Source organism: Filicampus tigris, chromosome 10, assembly GCF_054856515.1.
Source record: "Filicampus tigris isolate MCC_2025a chromosome 10, RoL_Ftig_1.0, whole genome shotgun sequence".
Taxonomy (NCBI): Eukaryota; Metazoa; Chordata; class Actinopteri; order Syngnathiformes; family Syngnathidae; genus Filicampus; species Filicampus tigris.
This window is the reverse complement of record NC_141226.1, coordinates 2,365,001-2,387,307: the sequence shown is the minus strand read 5'-3', so window position 1 is coordinate 2,387,307 and position 22,307 is coordinate 2,365,001. Positions and strand designations below refer to the sequence as shown.

General features: G+C 41.4%; 2 protein-coding genes and 1 long non-coding RNA gene across 9 annotated transcripts in view; 2 read left to right on the top strand and 1 right to left on the bottom strand.

Annotated features, from left to right (window-relative positions):
* c10h5orf22 (chromosome 10 C5orf22 homolog) overlaps positions 1-13,598 on the top strand; it is a 35,587-nt gene extending 21,989 nt beyond the window's left edge. For 4 of the 5 annotated variants that reach the window (XM_086043490.1, XM_086043489.1, XM_086043493.1 and 1 more), the window contains 4 exons: positions 4,630-4,751; positions 9,256-9,322; positions 12,776-12,915; positions 13,134-13,598. In XM_086043490.1, coding sequence (XP_085899616.1) covers positions 4,630-4,751; positions 9,256-9,322; positions 12,776-12,915; positions 13,134-13,290 — 486 coding nt within the window. In that variant the 3' untranslated portion in view covers positions 13,291-13,598. The remainder of the gene's footprint in view (positions 1-4,629; positions 4,752-9,255; positions 9,323-12,775; positions 12,916-13,133) is intronic. The other variant, XM_086043492.1, reaches the window with a different exon arrangement.
* On the bottom strand, positions 985-15,686 carry LOC147140380 (uncharacterized). Of its 3 annotated transcripts, none has more exons than XR_015088434.1 (6): positions 15,285-15,686; positions 15,126-15,204; positions 14,783-14,860; positions 11,158-11,258; positions 4,404-7,124; positions 985-1,695 (listed from the first exon to the last, which is right to left on the bottom strand). It is a non-coding gene; the product is annotated as an uncharacterized LOC147140380 (long non-coding RNA). The 3 variants fall into 3 exon arrangements; XR_015088432.1 differs by having other exon boundaries at positions 4,404-7,049; XR_015088433.1 differs by having other exon boundaries at positions 4,404-4,537.
* Positions 15,687-17,363: 1,677 nt separating this feature from the next.
* LOC147140379 (uncharacterized) overlaps positions 17,364-22,307 on the top strand; it is a 19,605-nt gene continuing 14,661 nt past the window's right edge. Inside the window, exons 1-3 of the mRNA XM_086043885.1 lie at positions 17,364-17,578; positions 19,488-19,632; positions 19,728-19,823. Of these exons, the coding sequence (XP_085900011.1) occupies positions 17,479-17,578; positions 19,488-19,632; positions 19,728-19,823 (341 nt within the window). The 5' untranslated portion in view covers positions 17,364-17,478. The remainder of the gene's footprint in view (positions 17,579-19,487; positions 19,633-19,727; positions 19,824-22,307) is intronic.

Here is a 22,307-nt window from a genome sequence, read left to right as displayed (position 1 = left end):
ACATGCCAGCCTGAGTGATGTCAGGGTGTGGTTGGCCCAAAACTTCCTAGGTTTTAATGAGGGCAAAACCGAGGTTGTTATCTTTGGCCCAGCTGATCTCTTGTTGGACTTGGGCCCCTTAGGAGATATGTTCGGCCCTCTGCCACCAACATTGGTGTCACTATGGACTAGGGCTGCACGATGTTGGAAAAAAATGACATTGCGATTTTTGTGGGGGTTGCGATATATATTGCAATGTTAAAAATAGAATTTTCACCAGATGACTTGAATAGATTTGTTTGGGAATAATTTGGTTAACTCACCATGACATCATTGTATTCATATAATATCGTTTAATCCAGACTAAGGGGGTTCATCTGTGAATGATGATTGCTGTATATAAAAGGGATCACAGAGGTCATGTGTCTGTAACATAATAGATTGTATTTCACACTTCAATGTAGGGGTGGGCGATCTGGCAAAAATATATCACGATTTTTTAAAAATAAAATCATGATCAATATTTTATCACGATTCTTTTTTACATGTTTTTTTAAAGACAAATTTGCACATTTCTGACCATTTTCCTCATGTTAAACAGCTAAAACATATTTAAAATGTTTATACAATTCAAAGAAAAAATGACATTTTAAGCCAGCTAAGCTTTCTGTACAGGTTTTAATTTGAATAGTGACATTTTTTATCAAAATGTGCAGTGAATGTAAACATAACGTAAACATAAAAACACAGCTCATAACGCGGGTCTAGTACTTTGAAGAATCTTTCAAACCCCTCGTTTTCCACTGTTATAATGGGAATCATGTCTTCAGCTAGGTAATAACAGGGTTCTTGCACCATTTGAAAAGTCAAATTTAATTATTTTTAAGACCTTAAAAATATAATTTAAGACCAAAACATGTCACAACAATCTCTGTTGAAGAAAAAAAAAATCACTGTAAACAAAGAGCTTTTTTTCCAAATAAGGAGACTAATATGAAAAAAGAACACCTTCCAACATTTAATGTAAAGCAGTTTCCATTGATAATAAGTCCTCACAACAGCCTTTCTCAAGCCAAAAGGTTGAAAAAACATCCATCCATCGATTATCCAAACCACTTAACCCCCACAAGGGACGCGGGCGTGCTGGAGCCTATCCCAGCTGATTTCGGGCAGTGGGGGGGGACACCCTGAACTGGTTGCCAGCCAATCGCAGGGCACACAAAGACAAAAAGTCACAATCAGACCTAGGGTCAAGTCAAGTTTATTTATATAGCCCTTTATCACAGGAAAGTCTCAAAGGGCTTCACATATGCACCAGATCATATACACGACATCCCCTGATCTTAACCCCCAGGAGGGCAAAGAAAAACTAAAAAAAAAAACATATGGGGAAAAGTGAGAAACCTTGAGAAGGGACCATAGATGGGGGAATCCCCCTTCCAGGATGATCAAGCTGCAATGGATGCCGAGTGGGCAACATTGAACACACATTATAGTACTATTCAGTGTTTGTTAAAGTGATGTGAAAGTTAATCAAATAAAGTGCTGCAGGAAGATGACATCGATGAAGTGAGCAGGGGCCCAATGGTCGTCAATGTAGAAATCTCCATAACAGCGCCTCCGAGGATGTGGCCAGCCTCCAATCTTGTAGCAGTCAGTTGCTGTTGGATTGAAACAGCAACCTCCAATTTGGTCGTCATCACCTAGTTCCCAAGCCTGGGAAAAGGGGGCAGAAAAAGAATAGAAGCGGCGGTAAAGAGGCCAAAACAAATAGTTCAACTAAATGCAGAATCGTACAAATAAGTCTTAAGTCGTGTTTTAAACATTTCTACTGAGGTAGTGCCTCTCATATCCGCGGGTAGAGCATTCCAAAGCATCGGTGCCCAAATAGAAAACGCTCTCAAGCCTGCGAACGTCTTTTTGGCTCTCGGGGTCACTAAAAGGCCGGCATTTTGTGACCGAAAGTTTCAGATCCAAACATACCGTATCACTAAATCGACAAGATAGGAAGGTGCTAAGCCGTGCAGTATTTTGTAGATAAGTAGCAAAACCTTGAAATCGCATCTCAAGTGGACTGGGAGCCAATGCAAATTGGCTAATATCGGAGTAAATCAGACCAGACAATCAGACCTAGGGGCAATTTAGAGTGTCCAATCAGCCTACCATGCATGTTTTTGGAATATGAGAGGAAATCCATGCAGGCACGGGGAGAGCATGCAAACACCAGTTGTTTACAAAAATATAACATTAAGATAAAAAAAAAAAAACCTTTGTGAAACTGCAGCAAAGTTGTAAACACATTAGAACAAAAACATTAAAACTTAAAGAGCAAGTGCATTAGTCCCCTGAGTTGTTGACAAAAATATAACAATAACTAAAACGGTCTGGAAAACATATTGCATCCATGATTTGTCGGTGCTGTTTGGACTTCTTTTCATAAGTTATGCTGGCGAAGGCGTCTGTAATTGTTTTTCGAGTAGATGAAGTTTCACCTCGGGTCCCACTTCTTAGTTTGAACTGCTCATACAGGGGCTTGTGACGGCAATTGCAGCAACAACGGAGAGGCACTGTTGGCAAAGGATGTTTTGTTGTTCTGAATCTTCCTTTTTATAGCCAAAATACTTTTCATATTTTAGATGTTGACTTTCTTTTGGGAACTAAATCCACTGCCGCTTTTGCCGCTGTCGTCTCCTCGCCTGTTAGTGATTTCAGAGCAGACAGCAGAGTGGAGGGGGAGGGGCAGGAAGGAGGGGTGAGCGAGACAGGCTCTGTAAGAGCACGGAGTAGTAGCTTGCTGCTTTTTTGAAGCAAAACAAAAGTTTGCGTGTTCTAAGAAAAAAAAAAAGTTAAAACATCGCACGTCCTACGATGTGACTATCACGCATGCGCACATCACAATCGTTCAAAATGTTCAACAGACACATCGTACAGGCCTACTATGGACAGTGATTTTTAAATTACATAGACGGATAAACGCGTCATTTGGTCAGGCTTTTTTCATATTCGTCTTTCATCTAAAGTTAAACCATTTTTTAGGGCTGGGTGATATGATTGAAAAGTATATCATGATATAAGTGTTTTATATTGAATTTTTTTCCTTTTTTTTCAAATATTGAAAATAATGACACGAAGAAAAATACATTAAGGTTATTTTATTTTAACATCATACTTAACCTTTAATAAGAGGTCAATGTAACTATGAAAGAGTGAAATAAACTGGTCGATATAAAGATTAAATAAACTCCATTTTAAAGATAATTTGCTTAGAAGGGCTGAGAAATGTTTGAAAAACCATCACAATCTAAGTATTTCATGTCAGTCAATATTGATAATTATTGATTTTGTTTTAAACATTTTCTTTAAATAACAGTTAACTGTTTTTTGTATATCGTTATGTAGTATAATGTGCAGTTTGTCTTCCATCCGTGCATTGTAAATGCTCATTTGCATTAAGTCTACACCAAAGCAGATGTTGACGCATATATTAGCCTTCATTCAATGTTCATCCAATGTAAGTGAACGAATACTCTCTTGCAGTGCATACATCATCGTTGACCTACCGTCTTAGGACTACCTTATCTTTTTAGCGGACTCATTATTGCCATAGTCTATTCATATTTTACTTGCTTGATTTTACCTTGAGTGCGATGCCGGTGTCGGATAAGGCTAACTACTGCTAGCATGTCAAAGACAAGAACTCCTCTACTTGTACACCGTGGCTCCATCCACAGGTTTTTAATCGGGTTATCATGCATAAATTAATTTAATTGTAAGAGTTGTACTGAGCCGAGTGGTCATTTATTTGAGCAAAGTTACAGCGCTCGCTCGCCGGGCCCGCGAGCGTAGTGCACGGCCGCCGGTCCCGCGAGCGTAGCCGCCGGGCCCACGAGCATGCTCCGTTGAGTTAACAGCTTCTTCCTAGTTGGTTTAAAAGCTGCTTCTTTAGTTGAAACGCTTCTTCTTCATGTTTGGAGGCGGAAGCGCGCTGCTTACATCACGCACCATGCTGCGATCGGATTTGTTTTTATTTTTTTCTATCGAACGTTTTATCGAAGGCATTTTCTATTGGTATCGATCACGTGTCAATCGCGATACATATCGATATCGAATTATCGGCCCATCGGCTCAGCCCTACCATTTTTATCTTTTGTGCATTTTGAGCGGGTTGTGCATGCTTTTATTTAATCTCATCTGGACTACTGTAATGCTCTTTATTATGGTATTTCTCAAAAAGCACTTTCACGCTTACAGTTAGTCCAAAACTCTGCTGCACGCCTTTTAACTAGAGCCAAAAAACGAGATCATATTACACCAATTCTTGCTTCTTTGCATTGGCTTCCAGTTACTTTTAGAATAGATTTTAAGATTTTATATCATTTGTTTTTAAAACTTTGAATGGACTGGCCCCAAGCTATTTTACTGACCTCATCAAGGCTTACAGTCCAGCAGGTGCACTGAGGTCAGGTGACCAGAACCTTCTTGTGGAGATGAGGACGGCCCCCTCAGTCGAGTGTTCTCAGTGTCATCAATGCCGCATCCACTCTGGCATTGTCTCATTCTTGCACAAATCATACAAAAGTAAGAGGGAGATTAAATGTAGTTTATGTTCTTACAGTTAAACCATGATTTTGTTTTTGTCTGCATGTCCAGGAGGAGCTTGATGAATGTGTTAATCATCGTATACATCAGTTAGAAGATTTAGAAGCAGCATTCGCTGATCTGCTAGAAGACGATCGAGAAGAGGTTGTTTCACATTGGGTCGGCAAACTTGGGTGAGGAGACTTCTTTTTTTTACTTTGAAGAGCTTTTTTGCTAATCAGCGACTTCATTTGGGGGCGACATTGGAATACTGAGAAGCAATTTTTTTGCAGGTTAATCCCGATAATAAAAAAAAAAAAAAAATGAAAATTGAAAATATGTTAATATTACAGGGGAGTTGTAGGGATGCAGCTATTGAATATTTTAGTATTTGAGTATCCTACTGAAAATTCTATCAAATATTCAGATAAAATTTGTGATGCACGATACGAAAAATTTCAACCAATAACGATAACCAATAATTTCCTGCTCTGTATGACTGATACTGATACCCGATTTATTTATTTATTTTTTGGTATACTACTAATATAGTACACAACAGTATACTACTGTTGTTGCATCTTAAAAGAATACGATGTTTCAGTGCAGTATTTTGGCCCACTATTCATGACCAAACTACTGCAGTTGTCGCAGGTTTGAAGGATGCGTTTTTCCTGATTGCATTGTGTCAGGCTTTATTTATATAGCACATTTAATACACAAGGTAAATTTATGTGTTTTACATGAAAGTAAAATTGCTGTAAAATTCTAGTGATTAACACTTGAGGCATGTGTAGAGAACCTGAGAGTGAACAGAGCTGCTGCTTCATTTATGTTTATATATCGTTTGAAATATTTTCTCCGGTGAGTGTAAACGTCTAAAAATCATCACGAGAATATTACAGATTGGGTTATGTTAAAGCAGCACTGGGCAAGAATTTGACTTTAATAAAAACATTTCACAACTCTTTTGATGATATGATACATTGACTTACAAGTACAGGGAGTCCTCATTTTACGAACGAGTTCCGTTCCTACACTGGCGATGTAACCTGAATTTCGGCGTATGTCGGATTTCACCGTTTTGTCAAAACACTACCGCTTTTGTCCTCATGGCGCTGCCATAATTAACAAAAACTGACATGACAGTGTTGCCTTAAAGGGATACTTGGGTGAGCTTAACATTGGCACTTCTATAATAGGTTTGCTTGTAAAAATGACATCAGTACTAAAATGCCCACCTCAAAAGACTCTGTAGTGATTTAAGGTCTTTTTTTGTGATTAGGTTTACGCCGAATCTCCCCGCCCCAAAAAGGGGCATGGCTTATGTTATGTTTTCGATCTCAGTGGTCTACGTCACGCGAGGAAGGCATGCGTGGTAATATAGCTCGCTTTGTCAGTTCTGTTGTCTAAAACGGTGACTGATCGCCACCAAAATGCAAATGCATATTACTACTCTTGTCCACTTCAACCTGTGAAAGTCTAAAAGTGTTCTGCACAATGGTTTGGATTTATTTACATAAAACGTGATCTCATCATGATCACCTCCACAAAATCAAAAATACCGTGGCGATTGCTCCTCGACTTCCACAAGCTGAAGCGGACAAGAGCATGAATGCGCACACGAACCCCGACTGGTTATATTTCGGACATTTAGCGACAGTAAACTCGTGTCTCAGGAGGGAGAGAGACGGCGGCTTGCAGCAGCAGCAGGCAGATTGGAGCTTTACGTCCCCTTCTTCCCTCCCTGGTTAAAGGTAGGATAATGGGACGGCTAATAGCAAGAACTAGCTTAAGGCCGTTAAAACAAAAGGCATTAGCACAACAACATTAGCTCTTTACTGTCTGCCCAGCATGTGGAGGTGAAGATGAGCCTGTGTTTTCATGTCGCCTCGCAACAGTTGCGTGCGGTGTCCCTGCTTGCTTGCAGCCGCCACCTTATGCCCGAGTGAAGCGGCGTGAGAGTGACGAAAGCCCTCATTGAACAGCGAATAAAAATTTCTAGCGAGGCTGACTGCACAGCTGAGTGTGGCCGCATTGGAACGTGCCATTTCGGCTGTTACCTTCCAAATTGGACGGCGCGTCGAAAAACTGGGGCCATTCCTCATCCAAATAAATGTGCATGTCTACTCATTTGGACTTCAGTCTCTGTAAATATTGTAATAAACCACCGCGGAGGTTGAATAAACGTACGCGCCGGGTAATGAGTATCCTGCCACCACCCTTTACCGGTCAGGTCCGGAGTCAGAGACTGCACCACCAAGTAGGGAGTATATGTAAACTTTCTTAAAGAACACAATTAAAATCCCTCCCTGCACACTTCCCCCACAGAATCACACAGACAATCGCGCACGCGACAAGAAACGAATACGTAAAAGTATCGCCCACTTAACTGGCCCGATGGCCGAGACCCTCCCCCAGGGTCAAGGCTTATGATGCTGGTCCGGCTCGGCTCGATGCCACAAGTTCTCGGGGGAAACACCGAGCCAGCGCTGAAATCACAGAGTGGCAGCTAACTTGGCAGGCGCCCGAAAAGTTGGTCCGGGGCGTCACTTCACGGCAGTCGGCTGGGTAGGCAGGCGGAGAGGCAGTTGGTCTGCTGCAGGCGGGTCCGTCAGCCGGCACTCCTAACTACCCCGCCCTACCTATCGCTCGCCCGCTGCGTGGGCCCCAAACGCTGGAACCATTGGACCTGCAATACACTATCTTCGCCGCCGGCAGCCCTATCGGCTACGAACAGCGCCCACCCCCCGCTGTGAGTGTACGGCCGTAGTCGGGTTCACCCGAGTTGCCACGCTGCGAGCACGGCTGTCGTCCTGTGGCCTTGGCACTGCACGCTCGCCTTTCCGCTGTTGTCTGCACGACTCCCTGGACTCACCCCTCAATCTTCTGCCCCACTCTAATAGGCTACCACCCCAATCACCTACAGGTGCGAGCGCTTACACCCGGACACAGGTGTAGCCCATCCCAATCATTTACTGCCGTCTCCATGTCGACCACCCCCCAAAGTCCACTACAATATCCTGACTGGTGTTTAATGCCTCACCCGTCCTAACCGTGATCAGCAAAGAAGCATCTTTTTTTTCAAAGCAAAGAAGCAGTGTTTTTTGGGGGTTTTTTTTTAAGCAAAGAAGCAGTGTGCGCTCGTCCCAGCTCAAATCTATGTAGCTCTGCTCATTCTCAAGGGGCGTTATTCATGGTTATTAAAAATTATTTTGAGACCTATTACTGTGTAGATCTCAAAACTCAGTACTCTGTGGTACAAAATAGTACAAATATAAGCATATAAGATTGGTGAGACTATAAGTATTTATTAGTGCTGTCAAAGGATTACATTTTTTTAACTAATTTCAAAATTTTCCATAATCACGATTAATCATATTTTTTACAAACCTTGGAACCGATATTTCAGTAAAATCTTGGAAATAATATGGAGAAAAAAAATTAAGTATATTTTGATTCAAAGACTGTTCTTATAACTTTCTTTGATCTTTGAACACGATTCTTTTCCAGCGTTTGATCCAATGTGAGACTGAAGGTTTTTTGCTGTTTTACAGTGTCTATTATATATAGTTTTGTGTTTTAATTTATTGCTTTCACTTGTTATGTTATTGCTGTTTTGTTGTTGGAATGTAAAGTGCTTTCTTACACCTGCAGCTGTTACGAAATACGCTATAAGAATAAAGTTGTATTGTATTGTATAAAAGGCAACAGTTGAACAATACACCAAAGACGTACAACTAATATGGTATTTGAATTTGGCTTTTCAAAGTGTGCAAATTATTTTGGATTTCTACAATTAGCCGTCGAGCAACTATTTTAAAGTAAAACTACGTAAATGTCCGTCTTTGCGACAGTGACTCTCCTCTTAAGTTTGGCTGCACAGTGAGCAGAGGTCAGCTGATATAGGAAGTAAATAAAACTGAGTTAACTGAGTTAATTTTTTTGTGCGTTATAAAATTTAAATTAATCTCCATGGTTAATGCTTTAACTTTGACAGCCCTAGTATTTATACTTTGGACTTCGATCTCTTCGTCATGGCTGACATCCACACATACTGACCACATAGTGAACAGTCAATGGGCAAAGAAAGACAAGTATATATATATATAAAAAAATGAGTCTTTTGTTTAGCCAGGCGAACTGCACTACTACTGCTCTCCCATGTTATTCACTAGCTCTCGCCAACGTACATTTGAACTTTTCAGGCTTGTCAAATGATAATACACACACCAGCCCAGAATAAAGTAGGATTCTGTAGTGAGTTACTCCTTTGCTAGGCTTCTGTGTTCGTGTACATGGGTGTTTATTGCCCGCTCAACTTACAAGTACTGTTTGTGCACTCTGCGACAAGTGACGTTGAGCGCGACTGACGTAATAAAAGAGCGACGGAGTGGGCGAGTGATATAATAATCACTTGACACAAAGAATCGATTATGAAATTTGTTGCCAACACCTTTAAATATTGATTTTTATCCATAATATGGATTCGTTGTTGGAGCCCTACAATCAACAAAATAAATTAAAATATATACTCCTAAGGGAGGACCAAACAAGTAGTTTTCACTGAGGTAAAACATTGCTGCAAGTGTTCAAGGATCACAAAATGTGGTTGCCTAAAGTTTATTTGAAACTGATTTCCAGAGTACAAAATTACTTTTAACTATGAAATAATTACTTTTTTCCCCCCGTTTTCAGAAAGGCATGTTTTGTCCGCCTGGTTTCCAGTTTGAAGTCGAGAAATCCTCACCCAGATTATGAAATGGTAAGACTGATCTATGTTTGTCCAGAATGTACAGAAGCATAATTTCCCACTGCTGCAGAAGCATACAATAATTACTTCTTTTTTAAAAATAATTTCATTGATATTTTGTGCCCACAATGCACATTTTGGCCCCTAAAATCTCTGCGATTGTAAAACGATCTTGAACCTGGGCATTATACGGCCAAACTGTGCTTGACTGGAAGGAAGGTGTTCCTCTCAAGTTTTCCTCCTCCAAACATGGCGGATTGATGACAAATAGCTCAATCCTCAGTTGCATCCGATGACATCAATTCCTCCCAAGTCTTCTCTGAGTTAGAGCATTTAGTCGTTGACTGCCAAACGTAAGGTGGTCTGTGCAGGCACTGCAAGATTTCTGTCCATTATGGTTCTGTATTTTTAACTGTTTTCTCCATACTGAGGTCTCAATTTTCTTCAGATCATGTCCTCCTGTGTACTTTGAGGCTGCTCTCTTACCTTTCTCATGATCATTCTCACTCCACAACGTAAGATCTTGCACGGAGTGTCTATCTAAGGGCAGTACATGTTCATTTGCTACTTTGAAATAATACCACCAAGAGTTGTCACCCATTTTTTATAACCTTGTGCAAGTCTGCTATTGTGGCTCTTACATATTTTGGACCTGAAAGTTTACATTTACACAAGCTGTAAACTGACTATCAGAGCTGAGCAGTTTACTACAAATTGAGCGTCTGTTATTCGTCATCCGTCTGCGTGGGTACCGTCGTCCGTCCACCTTTTTTTCTGGGGGCAAACAAATAGTACCCATCTATAGGCTGGTCCACCTCTAATTTTAAACGGCTGTGCGGCGGCGAGTCTGACTAAACTTCACTCGCATTGCAAACATTCAATTAATGAAAATATTTCTTTTACTTGGGTGATGTGATTCTTGCACCAGAATCTCAGTGCACAGCAACTGCACATCACGGCTGCATAGTGCCTAAGAGTTATCATGACAATATTTTGACCAACAAAGAACAACGATTAATAACTTCTCAACAGACGCAGACAAGAATAAATAGAGAATACTTGCGGAGAGCAAAGCGGAAATGGATAGGACCCCTGCTACTCACTGTATGGGTCTGCTTTAAAAATATATATATATATATTTTTTTTTTTTATAGTTTTGGCCGCACTGGAAAAAAAATATAGATATATATATATTTTTTTTAAGTGGGAGATCAAAGAACACATGGCCCAGTGGAAAACAGTAGGAGACCCAAGCGCTTGGAACAAAATGTGATGAACCATCAAGAGACAAGTCCAAAACAGGTGAAGGGGTGGATTTACCATTAGGCAAGCCAGGTACTAAGTTCCCAAATACACCAACGGGACGTGACAAATGCGGATAAACAGTGAGCTCGCCTTTGCTGCCGTAATCTTCTTACAAGTACAAGAGCGAGGGTTCACAATGTAAGTATTTCACTATACTGTGTCAAGAGCGTGACGGTTTGTTTCGCGTGGGAGTTCGTGAGCGAAAAATATAGGTGAATGCATTGTTTACTTTTTTATATTCCGCCCCCGGCCAACAGTTGGCTTTTTCTAACCCTGAGGAATTAGTGACTACCGCCACCGATGGTGTGGTACTCAGTCTGTGTGTTTGTAGTCCAGTACAGTCCAGTTTGTTTCAGGTGATGACCAGGTATCTGTATGAGCTCACTCTTGCTATGTCTTTTCCTTGGATGATAACCAGCGTTGAGGGCATTTGACTGTGTGAATCACCACCAGCTCCTTCAGCTTCCCCTGTGCTAATCATGTAATGGTTCCTCTGACACTTATCCACAATTCCATAGTCAGATCCTTATACTATTCCTTACCTGTCATCCTTGTCTGCCATAAGGCAGAAGATGGCAGCGTCCTCTTCTTCTTCGTCTCAACTTCTATCTCTTACAGTGGGGCCTGGAACTGTGTAGGTATTCTGCAATACACAGGGTAAAGAGGAACAACGCCAAGGCTAATCCTTTGGCATTGTTCCAAAGGCTATTCTGTGATGCTCTTGGACTGCAGTTTCTTATATCTGACCTGACCTGACCTGATGAATTGTGGGCGGTTTGTGAGATCCTCCGTAATCCAGTAACATAAAAATAAATAGTTGTTAGTCCACTCCTGTCTTCCCGAACCTGTCCATCAGAAGTCCAGGCTGAATGATGTTGATCATCAAAGAACCTGATCGTCAGTGCATCTAGCCTGATATGATCAAATATGTTTAAGACTAAGTTCAGAGCGATTGCCCACTGATGGTCCCACCGTAGTCTTAAACACGGTTTACGCGGCAGGATAATCAGCCCAATTTTAGCCCCGAATCTTAGACAATCGTAGGTCGGGGCTGACTCTCGTGGTGGCTCCAAAGATAATCTTATCAGATAATCCTGCCATGTGTGGTGTGCTCTAACTGATCTTGTCCACTCTGGAGAACGCCCGACCTCAAATCGTGGATATTCAACTTGTTGGATTGTTTTGGCCCGCCTTCGCACAGTGTGTGGTGTGCCTCGATGGCAAACGAATACGCAGCCGGTTGACAGTGACAGGGCAGCGAGGAAGCATAGTGGGAACCCAAAATGAAAATAGTCATGGTGCAACAGAGCCCAACATCTTTTCTTTTTGTGTCATTTTTTTCCACTAAAAATAATTCACAAACTAGCGCCACTGTCAAGAAATGATCTGAGATTTTTCGCCACCTATAATGGATGGATGGATGTTTAAGACCCATGGTAATTGCCAGATACTGTAAAGGGGAACATGACACATTTGAGTTCCTCCACAAATTGACCTGATTCACAATGTGTATGCATTAGCAAGGAAGTGCCTCATTAGGTTTCCAGTCATTGTAGGTCATATGTCGTGAATGCTGTTATTATGTAAACAAAACTGAATATCGTGATGTTTTTTTTTTATATCTTTTTTTTTTTTTTTTACAATATTGTGAGCTTTTATACAGTATCGTGAGCTTTTAATATATCGCCACACACACACACACAATATTCTGAAAATTATCGTATCATGAGGTTTATATCGCGAAATTATTGTATCACGACATTTGGATATTGTGACATCCCTGGTATCGGGTCATTTGTGGCCTGAGATGGTCTTCAGGCTATTCCAGTCCACTCATTTGGTAACTACATTGCTCAACTACATTGTCAGACTAAATTACATAGAATTGAGTGCAAGTGTGAATGGTTGTTTGTTTAAACATGCCCTGTGACTGACTTGACTGATCAGTCCAGGGTAAAATCTACCTCTTGCCCAAAGCCAGCTGGGTTAGTTTCCATGTGTACCCTTCGATCCTGGACTAGGTAGGCTGTGAAGAAAATGGATGAAAAGTATGGACTGCTTTTGATTTTTGATTTGATTTTTGCTAACTTGTTCATGTATGACTTTGTTCACTTGTACTTTGTTGTCCTTATTATTTACTGATCTTTTTCTCCTCCCCAGGTACATCAAGCAGGTTTAACTTGTGACTCAATCGAGTTGCCCCATCATATTAGCTCTGAAGAAGAGATTGACAGACTTGTATCAGCTGTACAACAGTTTCTGAAGCACTTGCCTTTACCTACTCTGGTGACAATGTCCAGGTGAACAATTATTTATCTGTTAGTTTCAGAGCCCAACGAGTCTTGGGCATTACAAAGTACCCCCGCATATTTGCAGCTTGGCTTTCTATAACTTTTCAGATTTTCGCTATTTGCTTTGCTAATAGCTGGATTTCATTGCGCCTACAAAGAGATATGACTCTACTGATTGTAGAGTGTTGATTCTTATTCTGCCTTCTGTATTTATACATGTGTCTTAGATCCAGTCTAGACGAATACTGCCCTGTAGAACAAGTGGATTCAGTCCAAAGCAGAGTGCTGGCTGTACTAGAAAAGCAGTATGGACCATTGGACATACAAAAGGACTATGAAACTACTAACAAAGAGGTTCAGGACCACCAACCTCAGACCACATAACATACATCCAGGACTCCCTAGACGTGATCTCAATGGTGTGTTTTGTCAAACACTCACTACTTGTAAATTTCTGTTGTTGCATGTTTATATACTGCATATTTCATGCCAAGACTGGTAAAAACAGCATATTTTGTTTTGTCTTGCAGAATACAAGTTTTAGTACTGTGTGAGTGTCTGCTCTGAAGCTCAAAAATAAAACCGAGCACTTAAACTATTTGAAGCTAAAATTTGAATTTGAATTTTAAAGCTTGCAAGGAGAACGGACAAGAACTGTACAATACAATTCTTAAAGGTGTTCTAAAAAAGTCTCTCCGTCTCCCTTCTTTTTATTCTCACACCCCTACATACATGGGCGTTCAAACTCTAAAGGATGGGTGAGCAAAAGGGCAGTTGAAATGTTTTGTACTTGTCTGTCTATGTGTCTGCATGTAGGTGGAAAATTACTCAATACATGTGTGGTAAGACATGAGTAGAGAAATCAACAATGTGGCAGGAAATTTCAGCAATCACCTTCATATTAGCAAATGTTAGCTTGCCTTCTCCTGACCTCCTTGCGATTAGTTTATGAAAGCATCATGAGCAGCAAATGTTTGATTATCAAATGATTGTAATTATCCATCCATCCATTATCTGTACCGCTTCTCCTCACAAGGGTCGCGGGGCGTGCTGGAGCCTATCCCAGCTGTCTTTGGGCAGTAGGCGGGGGACACCTTGAACTGTTTGCCAGCCAATCGCAGGGCACACAGAGACAAACATCCGCACTCACAATCACACCTAGGGCCAATTTAGAGTATCCAATCAACTTACCATGCATGTTTTTGGAATGTGGGAGGAAACCGGAGTACCCGGAGAAAACCCACGCAGGCACGGGGAGAACATGCAAACTCCACACAGGGAGGCCGGAGCCGGGATCGAACCCACGACCTCTGAACTGTGAGGCGGACGTGCTAACCAGTCGACCACCGTGCCGCCATGATTGTAATTATTATATCAATAATTATAATTATTCCCACATTTCCCCCCTGAAAATCCTACATTTGCCCCATAAACTATCATCCAAAAGAACCTCCCAAAGGCTTTATTCTATTGAATCATAAATATGGCAACAAAAGCAGGACCGCATAGTCGTAGCCGTAACCGTAATCGTAATCGTAAAGCGCATAGGCATATGGAGGTTATTTAGAAATCATACTTATTCTCGTAAACATGTGGAGGTTCACAGAAAAGATTACCAATGGCCATTACATAATCACCTTCCTCGTCACCAGTACGATCAGCGTCACCACCATCAGCATCGTGCCGGCCATAGAGTAGAGGGTATATTTCATGAATTTTAGAATTTGTAGGGGCGATAACAGACGAGATGAGTCGGAAAGCCGTCGCGCAAATGCACGGAATAAAACAACACCCACACAACATAACTGCAACCACAGTTATAGAAACCAGGATAGAGAAGACCACATGCTTGTATTTGCCAATAAAAATTTCTCACCACTCGGCGCAGGCGGAGGTGGAAACGCCCGAGTGGTCCTTCATCCTTTGGTTCAGGGTGTGTAGGCCTTCAATGGCCCTTGTGAGTGACCCATATATATAAAATAGCACAAACACAAGAATTCATCATTGTTTTTGTTCATAAGCACTTTTTACTTTAGATAGATTGCAAAAGTCTGTATTTCATTGTCGCAAAAATATTCACACCATTGCATCAAATTTATTTTGAGTCAAAAATGATTGCACATCATAAACTGTTGCATCACAGTATCACAAGCCAGCATTTAGTCACCCATGTCTTGTATAGGCTTGATTATTCCCTATAAATTTTGCCCAATAGTCACCTGTCCACAGTCATCAGGCTTTTCACCAAACGGCAGTCATGAAGTCCAAGGAGCTGTCAGAAGACCCAGAAATAAAGTTCTAGAGAAGCATAGAGATGGACAAAGCTATGAAGCCATTGAAGGTTCACTCAATGTGCCAAAAAAGTACTGTTGCATCACCGGTTCCAAAAGTGGAAGTGCCATGGTACCACTGTGAACCTCAGAAGAACAGGGCATCCCTCCAAGATCACGGCAAAAGGCAAGAGGAAACTGCTCAGGGATTCGAGAACAAACCCCTTTGTAACTCTTCAAGACCTGAAGAGGTCTCGCCAGGTTTGGAACTAATGTACACAAGTCCACAATATTCCGCACTTTACACAGGGAGGGGCGTGTTGCAAAGAAGCCATTCCAGAAGAACCAACATCTCAAGGCTTGTTTGCATTATGCTACTACACATCTGAAAGACAGTCCAGCAATGTGGGAAAGAGTGATGTGGTCAGATGAAACCAAAATTGAACTTTTGGAATGATTGTAAAACCTTGTGAAGAACCATCAAGTTTTTAAAACTTTTCTTTATGTGCCCAAATGCATTTCACAAAGAGCCACTTAGTTTCTGCTAACCATAGAAACAGGTACTGTAGTTGATTCACTGTAATAACCACAGCTGGGCATTTAACTAAAAATTGAGCGTCCGTCACCGAGGGTGTCATGATTTGTGTCTTGTTGGGTTGTTTAGTTTCTTGTTTTTTCAGTGTTCGTGTGTCGTGCTCAGTGTTCTGTGTCTGTCTTGTCATGATTATTGTGTCCACCTGTGTGCCTTCCACTCCATAGTTGTTAACCAATCAGCTCGCTCCTACCCTTGTATGTCTTGTCCAGGTGTTTCTCATTGTCTCGTCAGTGTGCTTGTATTTAAGTTGCTAGTTTTAGTTCAGTCCTTGTCGGGTCATTGTCGCCGATCTGTCGTTTGAACAGAGTTACCTGTTGTCAGGCCACACCATTCTGAACTATAGTCGCCACGCCAAGCCTCGTAACCACGCCAAGCCCAGTCTCGCAAGCCGAGCCAAACCTCGTCACCACGCCAAGCTCAGCTTTTTCACCACGCCAAGCAACAATTCCTGATGTGTGCGTGGCATGTGTTGCAGACTTGTCGCCAACAGCACAATGCGTCGGTCATGTGAATCAATGCTGCAGTTGTCGCTCACGTTCGACGTGGCAGTATAAAGAAGCCTAAAAAGAAGCCTTTTACTGAGTAGGCTGAGATGAAATTTGGCCTCCTGGCCACCACGTCACACGCATGAGGGCCGATTAGTGGGGCGGACAAAAATCCACTTCCGGCCTTGCTCAGTCGAGCCTTTTTAAAAAATTTGTCAGCCTGCTCCCCGCGCCCCAAAAATGGGCGTCCAGCCCCGGGATTGACTGCACAGCTCTGGTTTACGTCTAACAAGAAATTTAGGAATGGTACGAAAAAAAAAATCTTTATTACAGCTTATTAGATAAATACGGTAAATTTCAGAGTCTGGCAGAATTTGAGAGAGCATTTAATACTAAAAGTTAATTATAATATAATTATGGGTAAATAATAACACATACTCAAATGCAAATGGAAAAATAGAAAATCGTCCCTTATATGTTTAAAACTGAATTGCAGTACGTCACATTTTGCTCCACTCTTAAAGGACTTGAATATGAACTTTCTGTTTATTTTTCTTGCTGTTTTTCCAACACCCTTTTCCTGGCTACCGAAGGAATCTTGCAGCCCAAATTACATCAGGTACCGACAACTATCTTTATATCTCATTCCAATGAGTGGACGATCACAACTTTTACCGACGGAGGCAGCAATAGACCAAGCCGTTAAAGGCGATAAGCAACCACATTTCTCTACTCGTAGAAATAAATATCGATAGATGGACGCACTCCTTGTGAGATGCGTGCCAACGTCGTCGCTAAGCTAGTAAGGGCAAAGGCATCTTCTGAGTTTAGACTGCAACAATTAGCGAAAGAACAGAGATGCCGGCGAATCATGCGGCACACTGTTGTGCACAACGTCATACAACTTTAAATGTGAATAGAATAGCCTTCACAAGTAAACAGTTTGTTCATATTTCTTCCTCATTTTTTTATGCATTGTTAGCACGCTGTTTGGTGTTGACAAATAAAAATGAAAGTTTGTGTAAATCGGTTGAGAAATTAGAAGTTACGACATAATTTCAATGTATATGCATTGCCGTTAATGAGAACGCCGCCCCAACCAACATGGCTGTCACGTAGGCACGTCAGTTAGCCGGGCTTTGACAGGTCGCCTGTGTGTTTTCATATGTGATCGGAACCACCCAAGGACGGACTTTCATAAAGAAGTCGCACCGTAGTTAAAATGAAGGACCAAGTTATTCCCCGAATCTTTGTCATCATCTTGTGTGCGGTTGTTTTTGTGGCAGTTTTGGTCGTTAACGGCTTAGCAGGGGCGGGTAGAGGTGAGTGGTGGCAATCTTGCACACATTTTTTTAACCTCCCTATTGCTATGCTAGTGGTTCGGAGGTTTCGGCAGCATTCCGACATAGGTATATGCGTAAAATTTCATAGTGTAACATTTAATTTAGATTAAACAACCAGCATGATCAGAATTTTCCTGTGGCAATCCCGCGACCCTAATGAGAATAAGAGGTTCAGAAAATGGATAGAAATATTAAAGTTATGAGTCTTTAAAACCAGTGAAAATGTACCAATTTCCGGCCAACGTCTTAGTGCAGTCATTGGGGATCGAGTTTAGGTGTGATCTTTTTTTGTTGCTGTTGTTGTTGTTGTTATTGAATCCGAGTTTCAAACTTCCATAACTTTCTTAATATTTAGGCAGTGGTCATTTTTGCCGTGACCGGCAACTGTCCTGCCAGCGTTTTTTTTTTTTTTTTTTTTTTTTTTGCTGTGAACAGATCTGATTGGTCAATCTAAGTAGCGAGGAATTCTGGGCCTGCTGTAGGTTGGCAGTAGGCAAAAATAACCAACAGTAGTACTGTTGGTTATTTTTGCGTAATGTGTAGACTGCCGTTTTACGGTTCAACTGGCCTCCAAATTAAATGGCTCTCGATTCCAACTGTCAACGGCCAATGTCAGTCCAATCATTTTGTTTCTTGCCTGCAGATTCGTCACAAACTACATCGAAATTGTTCAAATGCATAACTTTTCAGTTCTTCAATAAACACGTGAAACAAAACAGCTCGTTTACAACTCCAGATTGTCTTCAAGAAATTGTAAACATAGTAAAAAAAAAAAGAGTAAAAACAAATAAAATAAAAAGGTACAGAGCAGGCACGTTCCTCTATTACATTGGTCCGCAAACCTGTACTCTGTACCGGTTTAAAAAAGAGACATAAAGCTAAACTGTTGGACGGAAGCACGTTTAAAATCATAGACAGATTGACCAATAGGCGATTATTATTTGGTCCGGTTTGACATATAGATGGATGGTGGAAGGGTACCTAGGCTGCAGACGGATGGCGATTGACGGACCCGCAAATTTTAGTAAAATGCCCACCTCTGTAAAACGCTTATCACCATCCCTTTATTTACTTAATCATTTAGTTTTTCTTTTCCTTCTTTTTGCGTAACCTGATCCATAAGCTTGCTTCATGCCGTCTTGTTTTGACGTCTTTTCAACAAGCATGCTTGGAGGGAGCTCTTCGACACCCAACATTTCACTGCAATGACTTTTTAAAGTTGTGTCGTTCATGTAGACCAATATCCAGAGTTGGGCATTTTGCTAAATTTTGCTGGTCCGTAGTACGTCATCGGCCTGGGTACTCATCCATCATTCGTCAGTCCGTCATTTTTCGTGTCGAATTGTAATCGTTAATCCGTCAGTCAAGTCTGTCAGTTAGTCCGTTAGAAGTCTAACAGTCCACACCGTAAATGTGATTCTGATTTATTTTCTCCACGATTCGAGGTAACGAATAAACTGGTTGAGTAGATTATTTGTGCCCTTTGCTGGTTCATTGCTTCAAGACAAGACTTTCCCAGATTATGGACAGCAAGGACTTTAACCCACATAAATATACACTATCCTCATTATATGATGTAATTGCATCATTTTATATATACGGTAGGTGAATTTGCCATGAGTAACGGATAATAGGTTCCCAAAAAATAATCAATGATTATGTGAATAAGGGCCTTTTGAATCTGTGGTTGATCAATGTACTCTGAATTGCCCACTGTTTATTTGTCTATACACTGTATGTGCTTTGAGATTGTCAGGCGACCAGTCGAGGGTGTACCCTGCCCTCAACCACAGTCAGCTAGGATAGGTTCCAGCTCACCTGTGATCCTGAGCAGTATAAGTGGAAGAAAATAAAATTACTGTTCATTAATAATGACTCTGCTTTGCAGGTGCCTTCCATTCCTCAACAGGTAATGTGTCAGCCCGTTATGAGACAGACATCACACCTGCTGGCTGGACCTTCTCCATTTGGGGTGTTATTTATACCTGGCTCTCCTTAATGGTCTTATATATCACCTTATTTGTGTTCAGGGGGTAAGCAAATATCCGAGTGTGTACTGCAGTCTAATGTTACTTCTCTAATGTTAATTCTCAAAGCATCTGAAACATATTTTTCACTTTTTGAACAGATCCTGGGCTCAGTGTCTGCTGCCGTACGCCTTCTATTTCTTCTGGCTGTTCAACATTGTACTGAACATGATATGGCTGCTCTTGTGGGACAGAGAGTATGTCTATGGTTTCTTATTCATCCTTTTACACAATGCATGTTAATGTTAACATGTGCAGCCATGTCAAAAGTACACAGTCTTATATAGCAGGACAACAAAGAAAAAAAATACGTAAAATCTACCACAAGAATCCAGCTTGCAGGCAAGGTTAGTACATAATGACACCAATTACTACAGTAACAATGAAGAAAGTACCAAAATCCTCATTGTGGTTCCCATTTACTCGTGGGATACTCAGCTACTGCAGGTCCACTATTGTTTCATTACCTTATTCCTGATATCTAACAAAAAAGGAGTCTGTTTGGCTCTATACAAATAAGACCACAAATACAGTTATCCACCTCATTCTTGAGCGCTCTCATGGAGAAACAATATTTGTTACAGCATGTTTCGTTTCACAGACTGATTTATTTGAATGTTTTCTTTCATCTCATTTTCTAAGCGAACATAAGTCCCCATTGCATTGAAAAATATCTTGCACATCTTTGGAACTTGTTCCACTGTTGGCGGTTGTACTAACAAGCAGAAGTTGAATTTGTGACTACAAGGTCGAAAGTTTTGAAGTGGCTGAAAGAAGAATGTTGTTGTGATAAACACTAGTTTCCAGTACTTTCCCAGGAGTGAGGATCACAGAAAAAAAATTGTCTGAGAATCTTCATTTGCAAATACGGCCACCTCAATGTTGTACCTGTGCTCCTTTTCATTTTGTGGACAAAGAGCACGGCGCAATACACACATTAAACACACGCTAATGTGGTTGCATTGTGACAAGCCACCGGAGAAGATTCACCACAAGATGATCTCGTTCCACAAGAACTTGTATTGTTCATATGTGTGTGGGACACGACTCTTTAGTATTAGTCAACATCTGAAATTTTTAGAAGGATTGCACAATATTTGGGATTTTATGGACAGTAAGCGTTTTTGTCAGTAAGCTGTAGTGAGCGCCTATGGCGAGGAAGACGTTATGCATCCGACCGGTCCGGCCCAGGGACGGACTGCCCAGCTCTGCAATTGCGAACTACTACTAGCGTCAGTGAAATGGAGTCTAATGCCGCATTGCGCAGCTTTTTCCATCTTTTTACCAAGATGGTGCCAATGTGAGTGGTTCCCTGGGTGATGCGTTCTCTAGTATTGTTTTTGTCATTTTTGTCTGTTTTTGGTGACCCTACACCACTTGCTTAGAAAACTTGCTAAGCATTACGTAGCCTATTCTCTGCCTTTTGTCGAAAACTTTCACCAACCTACATGCAGAGCGCAGTTCGAGGTGTAGTAGTGTCAACATGGGGTGGATCTAAACTTTTAACTTCGCCCACATGGATTCTAAGCAACTTCTTTTTTGTTTTTTCTTCTTTTTTAAACGATTTCTTTGGTAGTTTTTATTATGTGCCGTATAATGACGTTGCGCTTACTTTTTAACACTTTGTTGAACATCGAAAAATATCGAACCCTCAACCCTCAGTCAGTCGGGGTGGAGCTAACTGAACTGTTTGACGGAAGTGGTCGAAACGGCCATTTGACGTTCATTCTGAGTGAGCAGAGGGTTGTAGAGCCATGTAAGCTCGTCAAGCGTGTTCAGGGGCCTTGAAAATAGGAGTGTCGATGTTGGTTCTGGGTGTCTAGGCTAGGGGTCTTCAGACCTGTTCCTCGAGGTCCGCAGTCCTGCCTGTTTTCCATCTCTCCCTGCTGCAACACATTTCACTCAAATTATCAGATAACAGACAGAAAACAGGCAGGACAGCGGACCTCGAGGAACAGGATTGAAGACCCCTGGACTAGGCCATTGAGTTTAAAAGTTGTGGTCAAAAGATGTCCATGCTTATAAATGAGTAGGATGGGTGCAGTACCACGTCCCCAGCAGAGGGCGCACTCCATCTATGGTGGAGTTGAATATTTGGGTTTCAGTCAGTCAGTTTGTTATTCTCGATGTAAGATTAAGTTGTTGTTTTTTTTTAATTCGAAGAACAAGTACACAAGGATGTAAGATTAAGTGTTCAAAAAAAAAAAAAAAAAAACTTGCATGATGTCATAAGCCGGCGCGTCATTAAAGCCGCCAAGGAAATAGCTGAACAAAAAAGAAAGTAGCGCTTAGAGGTTGTGAATCCATGTGGGCAGAGTCAAACATTTAGGTCCACCAAACGTCGAGCCATGCCTCGAACTGCACTCTTCAGCCAGGGCTTACTACCACAGATAGTATTCACATGACGTCATAAGACATCGCTGATCGATCACGGCGGCCATACTTGGGGACAAACAAACACTTCCGGGCCACTGAGCAAACACGAACGCTGAGGATATCACGTGTTTGTAGAAAGTTATTTTCATTTATTGATTTATTCCTTTGTTTCCCAAACCACTTCATAATGGTAAACACATGCACCATACAAGAGTGCAACAACGTGGCAAACACGGCGTGAAAAGAAGTGAAATACCTGTCGTTAGACGCCACGAGCGTGACCAAACAAAGGAACTGTTAGTGAG